The following is a 14,669-nucleotide window of genomic DNA, read 5'->3' on the forward strand; positions in this document are numbered from 1 at the left end:
CAGGTCGAAGGATGGATATCGGTCCTAAAAGACGATGTCCTCGGCATTACTCGCAAAGTCACAGTAATGGAAGAGACACTCAAGGATCACTCTGAAAAAATTGATGAACTTGAAAACAGATCTAGACGCTCCAACGTGCGCCTAATCGGAGTGCCTGAGACAGTGGATGAACAATCACTGCAAGGTCTCCTTCTTGAGTGGATCCCAGAGCCTCTGGACCTACCTGACCTATGGAGTGAATTAGAAATTGAGAGAGCTCACCGATTGGGGCTGCGCACTGAAAAGGCAAACTGGCTAAGGACTGTGATCTTCAAGGTACTGAATTTCTTCCATAAACAACAAATACTGCAAGCGGCTCGGAAAAAACAAGAGCTTCTTTTTCAAGGATCGCCGGTCCGCTTTGCATCGGATTACTCAGAAAAGTTGTTTGCGTTACGGAGAGCATTTTCCCCAGCATGTGGTGAGCTAATAAACAGACTGATATGTTTCTCACTGTTGTTTCCAGAAAAACTCCGGATATTCTATGACGGAAAATGGACAATTTATGAAATGCCAGAAGCAGCACATACATGGATCAATGCTCCCTCAAAAGAACCAACGCTTAATTTGATATTTCCACACCAGAATGAGGTGATGCAATGCTGAAACTGGGATGCGGCACCCAGTCACATCAATACATGATCTCCGCAGTTGACCCGAGAAGTCATCAGGTTTCTCAGTTGATATTTGGAGTCGGGGTGGGAAAGTTGATGGGTTCTGAGGTATGGTTTGTACTTTACACAGAGGATCCTTCCCTAGTACTTATTATTTGTAAGTCCCTATGCAAGTGTCAATGTTATACGGGAAGAGCTAGGCTGGGGGTTCTCCCTATTAATCTTGCACGCTATGCTAGCTTATTAATAAGTACTCCAACAGATGACCCCAGGGTAAATACAGATTTATGTCCTGGAACATAGATGGCCTAGGCTCTCCGCTAAAAAGAAAAAAAAATTTCCAAGCTATTACCGGTAGATGTTTTAAAGCCAACGTGACCTGCTTACAAGACACTCACATTTGAACACTTTAGAAAGTGTTCAAATGTGAGTGTATCAGACCATTACAGATACTCCAAAATGCGACAGCTAGGATGATTAGCAATGCTCGGAAATCTGACCACATAACCTCTGTCCTGAAGGAATTACACTGGCTCCCTATTTCATACCGTATTCTTTTCAAAACCCATACCATCTTACACAAAGCCATATACAATCAAAACTCCTCATGGCTAAATGAACCACTCAAACCTTCCCAGTCCTCCAGACCTTCTAGGACGAACCGTAAATGCACACTGCAAATCCCCCCACTTAAGAAAGTCCGTCTTACTGCCACAAGAGATTGTGCTTTCTCGATCGCGGGCCCCACCCACTGGAATACCCTACCTCCCCATCTCTGCCTTGAGCCATGCCCCTTAAAATTCCGAAAAATGCTAAAAACTTGGCTTTTTCACCAAGCCTTCCCAGACTAATTTTCTCATCGTCCCCTGCCCATGCCTGCTCACCCGCACTCTACAGATGTAACCTTCCTTAATCCAACAAATTTTTTGCTGAATACTGTAAAATATGTAATTTTATGCCTTCGCTGCATTTTGTAAATAGTTTTGTTCCATTAGTTTTACCTCTCTTTTATACTACACTATTAATCTCACCTCTGCCTTTACTTATTCTCCCTATATTGGTTGTCCTGTTACCCCTTCCCCTGTTCATTGTAACTTTCCATTTCCATTACTTTCATTGTTATAATGTAAACCGATATGATGTGCATTTTAATGTTGGTATAGAAAAACTGTAAAATAAATAAATAAATCAATAAATCAATAAGTGCCAAACTGCACAGGGAATGGGTAAAGATGTGCTCCTTTTCTCCTGCTAAGGGCAAAAAAGAAGGCATAGCAATTTTAATAAGCAAAGACATAGACTTTGTGGTAACAAAAGAAATAAGGGATCCGGATGGCTGATCCATTATCGTGCAAAGCCAGATGGAAGGTAGCCCCCTCACTATATACAACTTCTATGCATCCAATACAATCCTTCTATGCATCCAATACAATCTATACAATCCAATACAATCCTTCTATGCATCCAATACAATCCAATACATCCAATCCCCTTACCTCCCTCCTTCCCTAGACGCCTCTTTTCGCAACGCCTCATCACGGCCTTGATGCTCTATTTATATCTCCACATCCAACATATGTTTGTTTTGATTTGTTTTTGTTTTTGAAGACGTACTCTACTTATAATGTTATTTGTTATCTGACTTCTTGCTTTCAATGTAACGCCACTACAGTGATTGTTTCTACTTATAAGACATGTTCCACTTATAATGTTATTTGTTATCGGACAAATTTGTTCAATGTAACGCCTCAGCTGCGATTGTTCAGTTTCAATGGAAACCGATATGATTTGATATCTTCTTTCAAGAATGTCGGTATACAAAAAATTCTAAATAAATAAATAAATACACCAGATCCCAGTTTTTATCAACACCTCATTTCTCTTTTGCTCACACACATGCAGGGTCCACTACTGGTACTAAGGGATTTCAATAGCATTCAGGACCCCCTGCTGGATAAATCGCAGCTTCCTAGGGGATACAGGCAGCCTCTGACTTCTGGAGTACAGTATATAACCAAGCAACTACAATTATTAGACATTTGGCAGGTACTCCACCCACAAATGAGAGAATACACTCATGTTTCTAGGGTTCATGTGACTATGTCCTGAATTGATTATATACTCTTGCCCCAAGAATTATTTACTAAAGTAGACAGGACAGATAGGGCCAATAGAAATTGCAGATCACACTCCCATTTGGGTGGATCTCCGATTCTCTAGCGAGAAAATTCCCCCTAAACCTTGGTGCTTTCCCAGCTATTTAGCAGGAGACAAGTACTTTCACCAATTCCTAGTCCAAAAATGGGATCTCTTTGCTCAAACTAACTTCCAACATCAGGATAACCCCACTTTATTTTGGGAGACAGGCAAAGCAGTATTGAGAAGAGACATCATAGCTTATGTCACTAATAGAAACAGACAACTAAACAAATCCATCTTAAAGTTAGAGTCCAAATTTCAAGACGCTAAATCCAACCTTGCACGTAATCCAACTAAACAAAATAAATAAACATACTGGGCGTGCCTAAACACTCTCAACACTCACTTACACCTTAAAGCTCAAAAAGCTCTAAGGTTATACGAACACTCTTTCTTTAGGTTTGGCAACAAATCTGGGAAATTACTGGCCAGACTTGTTACTATCAGACAAAGGAAATCCCTCATAAAGGGCCTGAAAAACAAAACTGGAGAGATGTTCACAACAGGCCCAGAAATCTGTGAAAACTTTAAGCAATTTTGTGAAACCTTATATACAGAAGATCTATTGGGAAATAAACTAGAACAGGAAAAATTCTTCGATAATCTCCTGCTACCTAAGCTAACGGAGGCCCAACTGGAACACCTTAACCGCCCAATCTCCGCAGCAGAGGTCCAAAATGTAAAAATAAAATGGGAAATCACATAAAGCGCCAGGCCCATATGGGTTCCCTGCAGACTTTTACAAAATTCTATGTCACCAATTACTTAACCCATTAACCCACTTTTTCCAAGATGCATGTAAAAAAAAAAAAAACCAAGTTTCACCCAAATTTTAACAAAGCTTTTATAACAGTCCTCCCTAAACCCGGCAAAGACCTGGCTTCTTCCTATAGACCAATATCCCTACTAAACTGTGATTTAAAACTATATGCCCGCATTTTGGCACTGAAGATTAGCACACTACTTCCACATATTATCTCCACCCATCAAGCCGGATTTGTTAAAAACCGAAACACAGGATCTCATGTAATCCGGCTAATCAGAGCAATTGGATCTCCCGGCAAACCGGCACTCAGACACTAGCAGCAGGTTTTGTCTCCGAGAAAGCTTTTGACTGAGTGTCCTGGGAATACATGTTTTCAGTCTTGCAGAGGTTTGGCTTTCAGGGCTCAATTATACAGTACATAGCCATGCTATACCAAAACCCAACATTACATATTATTGCTAATGATCATATATCTGGTCCTATTCGAATCCAAAGAGGAGTTAGACAAGGTTGTCCTCTCTTTCCGATACTTTACATCCTAACTATAGATCCCTTACTCTGGAAAACTGACAGCTCCTAGATGATCCATGGCTACATAACTCAGGGGAGTAAATTTACAGTGGCGGCATTTGCAGACGATGTACTAGTATTTCTTGGACAGCCACAAAAAGAATTACCCATAATCCTGTGAATCCAGAAAGCTTTTGCTAGATTTGCAGGCCTGAAAATTAACTGCGAAAAATCAGAAGCGTTGGATGTCTTTGGGACTTTGAAATCCCAATGGTCAGACTCCTTTTCCTCTCAAGTGGGTCACACAGGATCTGAAATACTTAGGAATTCACATACCAGCTGAGCTCACAAACTCTATGAGCTAAAGATAATCCCCCCAAAAAACAAAAACTACAACTCTGGCAAAAGCTGTCACTATCCTTATCAGGTAAAATCTACTTACTTAAAATGATGGAAGTATCCAGATTGCTCTATACATTCCACATGCTACCTATATGGTTAACAAACAGGGATATTGCTGATATAAACAGAGGGATCAAGAAATTCCTTTGGGGTGGGAAAAATTCAAGGATACCTTTAGATGTATTAATGCGGCCTAGAACAAAGGGAGGGCCTCAACTGCCCATATCTCTTGCTCTATAATTTGGCCAGCTTGCTGAGACATCTCACACAACAACATTAGACCATTTTAAAGTGTGGGGGTCACCCCTCTCTCTGAGTGCAGTTCTGCATATGGACAAAAAGTTGCTACCAGATGAGATACGGACTAGTCTATTATTTCGCCCATTACGCAAAACTTGGAGAACTCTTTGCTCACTACTACATTTTCTGTACACAGTGACTGCTTGCCTTACCATTGGTGGTAACCTGATTTTCTGCCAGGATTGGAGAACCCCCTATTCCTCAGATGGCACAATCAAAGGTTAAAATGCATATCTCAAATGATAACGACTAAACACGCTGCAAGCTACTTCGTATGCTTTTCTGATATACAAGACTTCCTTAACCTCCTAAGCTAACTTGCCTCCCTTTTACCCTATTAGCCCCGACCCTTAAAAATCCACTGACTAACCTAAGGTTTTTTTTTGTTCAATCCTTTTTATTCTTATTCGCATGCACATATCATAATACAGTAACATTTATTTATTTTATTTTATTTATTTTTAATTTTTCTATACCGAAGTTCCTGTACGAATACAGATCACTCCGGTTTACATGATAACCACAAAATTCGTTAGAGAGCATTACATATAACAAATAGCAATACATATAACAAATAACATAGTTAACACTTCTACAATCGGAACTCACAGAATGTGCAACTGAGTTATTACAATGCTGTCTTCTGACATTATAACTTGTTCAGGCTTATACAACATGATACAGCATTATGGAGCTGCTTTTAAGGTTTCCTTTTTAATAAATCAAGTTTCCCCCCCCCCCCCCCCCATCCCCCTGCAACTGGTATTTGAGGTATATTTGAGTTAGTTTTGAGTTATATTTGAGTATGGCATCTGCAGGCTCTTTAGGTAAAGGCCAAGTTGGAAAAAGAGAAATGGTGATCTAAGTAGTAGGCCTAGCCTGACAGATTACACCTTTGAAAGACCAGAACTACCTGGTGAGTGATGCTAGCATATATTTAGGCAGTTAGTGATGCTAGCATATATTTAGGCAGTTACATTCTATGACATAGTCATTTAGTGAATTAACTACAGTTCAACCAAGTGCTGGTGAAGTAGCTTGGCAAGATAGCAAGATATTCTCCCCAGATGGAGGTCATGTATAAGAATCTTTTCGAAGACGTCTTCCGTGCGGTAAGATATTCCATTATCAACATCTTGTTAATAGTTTGTTTCCAAGTCGGCAGCAGAGCTGGGGGGGGAGACCATCCATTGGGATAAGATAGCTGCTCTTGCGGAGAAGGTGACCTTATCCAAGAATGACAGTCAGGTTGGAACAACGTCAGATAGTTTATCCCCATAGAGGCCTAGTAACCAGATAAGAGGGTCTAGTGGGATGTCACGGTCCCACAATTTAGTCATGAAGGCTGCCAGCTCTTTCCAGAAAATTTGCAGGCTAGGGCAAGTCGGAAAACTATGGAGGAAGTCTGCTTGTAGCCTATTGCAGCGTTGGCATTTAGGGTCAGAGATGATTCCTATTTGGTGCGCCCTTTGTGGAGAGTAGAAGGCTTGATGCAGGAATTTAAATTGTTTATCTCTGAGGGTTGCACGTTCGGAAATATTTCTGATATTAGAAAAACATGTTTGTAAGTCTGCTGGAGTCAAAGACGAGGATGTAAAAATGGACCATTTATTAGTAAGTGACATTAGCTGTTCATTGGACAGGGCTTTCTTTAACTCTCGGTAGAATTGAGCACATTTATGCCTTTTTCCATTTAACCCCACCAGAAGTTCTTGTAATTTGTGGTAGTTCAGTAAGCCTGGGTTAGTTGCTAAAAGTTGATTTATTTAGTGTCTTATTTGCATTCTGTAAATCTATGCATGTTCCATATGCTGGGCAATGCAGATGACATTTCCCACATGTAGGTCTAACTTAGCTTGTTTGTCCATGGAGAACAGATGTGATAAGGAATACAAATTGGTTCTCTCCATATCTGCCTCACCTATTTAACTCTTAACTTGCAGATTCAATGGATATCCCCACAGTTCTTGGACAAGGAAAATACGGCAATATGCACCCAAATCTAGCACAACCAAAACCATGCCTATCCGAACACAAGAAATACTTAAACCGGACTTTAACTTCCATAAGATCCATGCTCTGTACTGCCGCAATGTTTACTTTATCCTTTGCAATGCTCAATCTGTTTGAAAAAAAGTCCCCATTCTACAAGACCTTATACATACTAATAAGCCTGATTTTCTCCTTATTACCGAATCCTGGTTAACCACCTCAGACACAGCCATAGTAAATAATCTAACTCCTACAGGTTATACTACTATATCTGAACCCAGAATAAACCGTCGAGGCGGAGGTTTGCTAGCCATTATCAAATCCTCTTTGAAACCAGTAAAAAAACAAATAATATCATCAGGTTCATTTGAAATACTTCTGATTGCTACTACAATAATAAACATAGGAATCATTTACTGTCCTCCTGGATGTCTTAACTCTGAACTTTCAAATTTCTTAGAAACCGTTTCTATACTCCCTATAGATCTAAATAAAACAATATTGCTTGGTGACTTTAATCTGCATATCTCTAATCCTTCTGTAATCACTAATTCCTTTTTAGACTCCATGTCCGGCCTCGGCTGGGAACAACTTATCAAGACCCCTACTCATATCAAAGGCCAAATATTAGACCTAGTATTTTTCAACCCACTTCAACACTTTCCTATTTTGAACAACACTACAGCTGTCCCCATCCCTTGGTCAGACCATTACAGAATTCACTTCTCCCTCAACTTAAATATAAGTCCACATACACTGACAAAGAAACAACCAATAATACACAGAAGAAAATTCGTTAATACAGATACATTTGTAGAGACAGTTACACCTAATATACCTACTACTTTACTTTCCAACATAAACGACACAGTACATTCTTGGAACAATGCAATTTCAACCACTCTCGACACTATTGCCCCTCTCAGACAGATCAAACAAAACAAAAATTAAAAGAAAATTGACGCCCCTTGGTATACAAAAACATTACACACCATAAAAACCCTTCTTAGGAAACTAGAACGCAAATGGCACAATAACAAAACTATGGAATAAAAAAATAACTATCGCTGTACACTACGCCGCTACAACAAAGAAATAAACCAAACAAAAAAACACTATTATGCCAATATCATTGCCAGAGCCAATGGCAACCCAAACACACTATTTAATATAGTAAAAACTTTAACTACTCCTCACAACGAGAACTCTATAAACTTCGATACCATCTTCTGTAATAAAATCGCCAAACATTTTGAAACTAAAGTACTTAATATCACCGCAGAATTTTCAAACCTCCCTTATCCCACTCAGGGAAAGGAAGTACCTAGTCAATCATGGTCAGAATTCACCCCTACATCAGATACTTCTATCCTAACCATCATAAACAAACAAAAACCGTCCAATTCTCCCTACAACCCCTGCTCTGGAACCTTTTTCAAAGCCCTTAAACTTGAAGCTTGCTCTTTTCTTACTTTTTTTTTTTTTTTTTAATTCTTTATTTATTCATTTTCCATATTTATACAAGTATCCACTTGCAATATTGTAATTACAGAAACAAAAAGAAAAAATTGTTATACAATAACAGGTATAAATTTTTTCAAGTCAATATTTCACTTTCTGTATTTTGTTAAAGTAAAAAGAGAAAGTTTATCTACTATTGAGCAATCTTATTTGAAAAATTTCTATGATAAACAAGTAAAAGTAAGTTGAATAATTCTCCAACTTCTATCTATTTATGCCTGTTTATCTATCCCCAAAAGTACTCTGAGTTGTTCAGGATCGGTGAATTGGTATTTATGTTCTTTTAAATTTATCACACATTTACAGGGGTATCTTAATAAGAACTGACCACCCTTATCTATTACCAATTGTCTTAGAGTGAGAAATCTCTTTCTCCTAAGTTGGGTGGTTTTAACCAAGTCTGGATAAATCCAGATTTTGTAACCATAGAATGTCTTCATTCTGTTTCGAAAAAAGAATCTAAAGATATTATCCTTATCAGAGATAAAAGCCAAAGTAACTAACAGGTTACCTCTTTTTTCTACAATTAATTCACTTTGAGATTTTTCAAGCAAATCAGATAGTTCAAGCGAGATTTCATCCTTTTTTAAATCCTTTGATTCAGTTGTTTGTTCTCCATCTTGCTCTTGTGATTCTTTTTCTTTATTATTCAAGGTATTTATATAAAAAGCTCTCACTATTGTTGGCATACATTGATCTGGAATTTGTAGCACTTGTGTTATATAAGATCTAAATAAATCCATCGGATTCATTTTACTAATAACTGGAAAATTAATAATACGTAAGTTGAGGTTTCTTGAATAGTTTTCAATATTCTCTAATTTTCTTTGAATCTCATTTTCGCTCTTTATCTGATTTACTTGAACTTTCTCAACCAAAGATAATCTGTTATCAATTTCTTTAGTTAACTTCTCTTGATTAAGCGTTATCTCTGTATTACTCTTTACTGCTACTCTGATCTCATTAGTAACTTTAGTTAGATTTTTTATCGAATTATCCAACTTAGACATAAATGTCCACAAAGTGTCCAAAGTGATATTAGAAGGTCTTTTTTCTTCTCCATTATGGGGGTCAATCTTTACAATCAATATGTCCTGTTCTTCTTGAGTATTTCCACCGTTCTCTTCCACATTCCCAGAGACTCTTTGCGGGGTATCCGGTGAACTAAAGGACAATTTCCTTTCTTCACCGGGTGGTTTAGGTGTTTCAGGCGCCCCTGGACTTAATGAGATGTCGTCGGCCAGTGGGAATAGATTTTGCTCTGAATCCAACCCCACAGCGGCCCCTTCAACAGGGATAATTTGTGGAGAATTTAACCAATCAACAACTGACTTTTGTCCTTGTTCCATAGTAGGAGTGCTAGAGATTGGCCGCAACTTAGCCTTTCTCTTTGTATGAGGCATGAAATAATTATGTATTAGGAACTTAGACAATAAGATTTTACAAGATAATAGTAAACTTACTTATTTAAGATAAACTGACTCTTGATTGGGAGGCAGGGGGGGAGATATCAGGTAAATTCCAACCTTCACCCAATGTATAAATTTTACCTTGCAATGGAATCAATTTCAAGCTTTTTCGTAATGTCAAATCAGAAAGAGCTATACTTATCTTTGTATCTCCATGTGAATCCGTGCGTATCCGGTCGGAGCTGGTCAGAGCCGCGCGCGCCTTTGGCGCGCGGCTTCGGCAGCGCGCCATCGGCTGCGCGCCGATAGAACAGTGATGTTATAATTCCTTACCGGCCCCTCCTCCTGACGTTTCAGGATCTGATTGGCTGTTCACCGTCGGGGCAGAGCTGAGTCTACCCCCGGAAGCTCAGTTCTTGTATTCCAGCGATGTAATTTACCTTCAGGTAGGGTAGCCAGGTATGGAGACAGGAATAATTGTAGCACTGTGCAGCAGGAAATCAAGCTCCTCACCTCCAAAGAGGTAACAGGAGTCTCAGCGTTTTGTAATTCCTTACCGGCCCCTCCTCCTGACGTTTCAGGATCTGATTGGCTGTTCACCGTCGGGGCAGAGCTGAGTCTACCCCCGGAAGCTCAGTTCTTGTATTCCAGCGATGTAATTTACCTTCAGGTAGGGTAGCCAGGTATGGAGACAGGAATAATTGTAGCACTGTGCAGCAGGAAATCAAGCTCCTCACCTCCAAAGAGGTAACAGGAGTCTCAGCGTTTTGTAATTCCTTACAGGCCCCTCCTCCTGACGTTTCAGGATCTGATTGGCTGTTCACCGTCGGGGCAGAGCTGAGTCTACCCCCGGAAGCTCAGTTCTTGTATTCCAGCGATGTAATTTACCTTCAGGTAGGGTAGCCAGGTATGGAGACAGGGAATAATTATAGCACTGTGCAGCAGGAAATCAAGCTCCTCACCTCCAAAGAGGTAACAGGAGTCTCAGCGTTTTGTAATTCCTTACCGGCCCCTCCTCCTGACGTTTCAGGATCTGATTGGCTGTTCACCGTCGGGGCAGAGCTGAGTCTACCCCCGGAAGCTCAGTTCTTGTATTCCAGCGATGTAATTTACCTTCAGGTAGGGTAGCCAGGTATGGAGACAGGAATAATTGTAGCACTGTGCAGCAGGAAATCAAGCTCCTCACCTCCAAAGAGGTAACAGGAGTCTCAGCGTTTTGTAATTCCTTACCGGCCCCTCCTCCTGACGTTACAGGATCTGATTGGCTGTTCACCGTCGGGGCAGAGCTGAGTCTACCCCCGGAAGCTCAGTTCTTGTATTCCAGCGATGTAATTTACCTTCAGGTAGGGTAGCCAGGTATGGAGACAGGAATAATTATAGCACTGTGCAGCAGGAAATCAAGCTCCTCACCTCCAAAGAGGTAACAGGAGTCTCAGCGTTTTGTAATTCCTTACCGGCCCCTCCTCCTGACGTTTCAGGATCTGATTGGCTGTTCACCGTCGGGGCAGAGCTGAGTCTACCCCCGGAAGCTCAGTTCTTGTATTCCAGCGATGTAATTTACCTTCAGGTAGGGTAGCCAGGTATGGAGACAGGAATAATTGTAGCACTGTGCAGCAGGAAATCAAGCTCCTCACCTCCAAAGAGGTAACAGGAGTCTCAGCGTTTTGTAATTCCTTACCGGCCCCTCCTCCTGACGTTTCAGGATCTGATTGGCTGTTCACCGTCGGGGCAGAGCTGAGTCTACCCCCGGAAGCTCAGTTCTTGTATTCCAGCGATGTAATTTACCTTCAAGGTAGGGTAGCCAGGTATGGAAACAGGAATAATTGTAGCACTGTGCAGCAGGAAATCAAGCTCCTCACCTCCAAAGAGGTAACAGGAGTCTCAGCGTTTTGTAATTCCTTACCGGCCCCTCCTCCTGACGTTTCAGGATCTGATTGGCTGTTCACCGTCGGGGCAGAGCTGAGTCTACCCCCGGAAGCTCAGTTCTTGTATTCCAGCGATGTAATTTACCTTCAGGTAGGGTAGCCAGGTATGGAGACAGGAATAATTATAGCACTGTGCAGCAGGAAATCAAGCTCCTCACCTCCAAAGAGGTAACAGGAGTCTCAGCGTTTTGTAATTCCTTACCGGCCCCTCCTCCTGACGTTTCAGGATCTGATTGGCTGTTCACCGTCGGGGCAGAGCTGAGTCTACCCCCGGAAGCTCAGTTCTTGTATTCCAGCGATGTAATTTACCTTCAGGTAGGGTAGCCAGGTATGGAGACAGGAATAATTGTAGCACTGTGCAGCAGGAAATCAAGCTCCTCACCTCCCTTTCTTACTCTTTTAGTTAATCAATCTTTAGAATCAGGTGAATTTCCTCATACCTTGAAAAAGACTTCCATACTACCAATTTTAAAAACAAAAGCAAAAGATACATCCGATCTTAATAATTACAGGCCCATAGCTTCCCTTACTTCTCTAGCCAAATTAATAGAATCTGTAGTACTCCGCCAGCTAACCGACTTCCTAACTGAACATAACATCCTCCATATCAATCAACATGGATTAGAAAAGGTCATTCCACAGAAACACTCCTATCTTCTTTTGATACCTTCTTCCGCGCATTTGACTCATACACAGACTATATTATAGTTTTCTTAGATATATCAGCAGCATTCGATACCATTAATCATCAGATACTCATCTCAGGTCTCAAAAACAGGCATTATAGGTACAGTTTTGAACTGGTTTTCATCATTTCTCTCCAACCGACCCCAACAAGTCAATTACAATCAGCATCACTCCTCTCCCTACACTATTAACTCTGGCGTTCCCCAAGGCTCATCCCTTTCTTCTATTCTGTTCAATATATATCTTCTCCCTTTATGTAACATTCTATCCTCTCTTAATCTTCAATTCAAAATATATGCAGACGACATCCAATTCTTCGTTCCGTATAAAACATCATGGTCAGATACCCTATCCCTAGTTTCTCTCTACCTATCTACCATCAACTCCTGGCTCTCTCACAACCGATTAAAACTAAATCCGGCAAAAACTGAACATATACATTTATCCTCTATCTCCGATTCTTCACTAGGTCCACCATCACATCTAACAATCAATAACGTCACTATTCCCATAACACGTTCTGCCATAAGCCTTGGTGTAAACAAACTCAGATCTTTCCTTAAAACAACATATTTATTCACTCACAAAAAAATCATTCTACAAACTACGACTTTTAAAACATCTCCGCCCTCTACTCTTCCACTGAGACTACAGAACCATTCTTCAATCTTTAATCTTCTCCGGTCTAGATTACTGTAATGCTCTTTTCCTAGGACTGCCAGACTCTTCACTTTACCCACTTCAACTGATTCAAAATGCTGCAGCCCGGATATTAACCAGAACCTCCCCACGCCACCATATTACCCCTATTTTACAATCTTTACATTAGCTACCCATAAAGTTCAGAATAAAATATAAAACTCTTTCCATTATTCATAGTTTAATTCATAATAATACATCTACCTGTCTCTGCTCACTACTACGCATCTACAAACCAACGCGACATTTAAAATCACCTAATCAAAATCTACTAGATATCCCTTCTCCCAAACAAGCCAGACTAGATCTCACCAGAAAGAGAGCCTTTTCAATAGCCGGACCAATACTCTGGAATTCTCTACCAAACTATCTCCGTTCAATATCTAATCCCTCTCATTTCAAAAAATCTCTTAAAACCTACCTCTTCCAACTTGCATTTAATACCTCATCTAACTAAACTGTTACCAATACCCAATCTACATTTACAAAGTTACTTCCACCTTATACAATCTATAATTACAAAACATACTCAATCTTTCCATAAACTCTCACCTCATACTTTCTTTAATCAATACATCCCTCCCTTCCCTTATAATATCATACAATCTCTATATTTCACATTTTCTACCTATCCATTCCCCAAAATAATAAGCCCCACGGCACCAAAAAATCCTTTTATTTATAAAAGCCTTAATGCTAGCACTCTGACTAGCCATTGACTATTTTATGTAAAATTTAAAAAATTCCATTTTATTTTGATTATTTTATGTTTTATTTTTATCTTTGTGAACCGTTTTTGACAAAAATTTATTTTTAAAAAAATGGTATATAAATGCTTTAAAATAAATAAATAAATGTTACAGTCTTTAAAAATACAGAAAATACAGTCATGTTATCATTGCTCTGTATAATACATATAAATACAGCATGAGTTGATGGCAGTTTTAGAAAAAAATCAACTACTTTTCTGGAATCATTCACTGGGGAAGCAAGCTTACCAGGTTTGCAGAGCTCTGAGATAGTCAAAGCACAAGCACGACCAAATACCACCAAGTCCAGGAGGGAATTTGCTCCAAGGCGATTAGCACCATGTACAGACGCAGAAGCTGCTTCACCACACGCATACAAACCAGGAACTACTTTATCCTGCCCATCCACATGAATTATTGCCTGTTAACCACAAAAAAAAATAAAAAAAATCAACATTTGTTGATTAATATTTAGTCTACAAAATAGGCAGCCTTAGATGGAAGAAAATTAACAGATCATTGGATGAATTAGTGATAATTCAATATTAACTGCCTGTCATTCCATTTGCTAGAGTTCCCTTTTAAAGTTGCATATTGCTCTTGCATTAAAAGCATATTAAAACAGCTTTTTCCAAATGCCAACTATCCTTTAGGTGAAGAAGTTTCTGTTCATATTTGTTTTAAATACCTGGTCCCTGACCCATCTTTTTTTTTTATTATTTTATTTTCTATGAACTTCAAATCCAAATGGTCTCTCATTATTTTGAAAAACTAGTTCAGATCTCTTAGTCTTCTATATTCTAGGTCAGTGGTTCTCAACAGGTATGTCGTGAGGTCCTGGGAATTGCGTCACAGGG

The 14,669-nt window shown here is 39.7% G+C and overlaps 1 protein-coding gene across 1 annotated transcript in view; it reads right to left on the reverse strand.

The window, feature by feature from the left end:
• The window catches only part of SDHA (succinate dehydrogenase complex flavoprotein subunit A), a 207,134-nt gene that overhangs the window by 66,125 nt on the left and 126,340 nt on the right, over positions 1–14,669 (reverse strand). The window contains exon 10 of the mRNA XM_029589934.1: positions 14,062–14,233. Within this exon, the coding sequence (XP_029445794.1) occupies positions 14,062–14,233 (172 nt within the window). The remainder of the gene's footprint in view (positions 1–14,061; positions 14,234–14,669) is intronic.

Source organism: Rhinatrema bivittatum, chromosome 2 (genome assembly GCF_901001135.1).
Source record: "Rhinatrema bivittatum chromosome 2, aRhiBiv1.1, whole genome shotgun sequence".
In the NCBI taxonomy this organism is placed as follows: Eukaryota; Metazoa; Chordata; class Amphibia; order Gymnophiona; family Rhinatrematidae; genus Rhinatrema; species Rhinatrema bivittatum.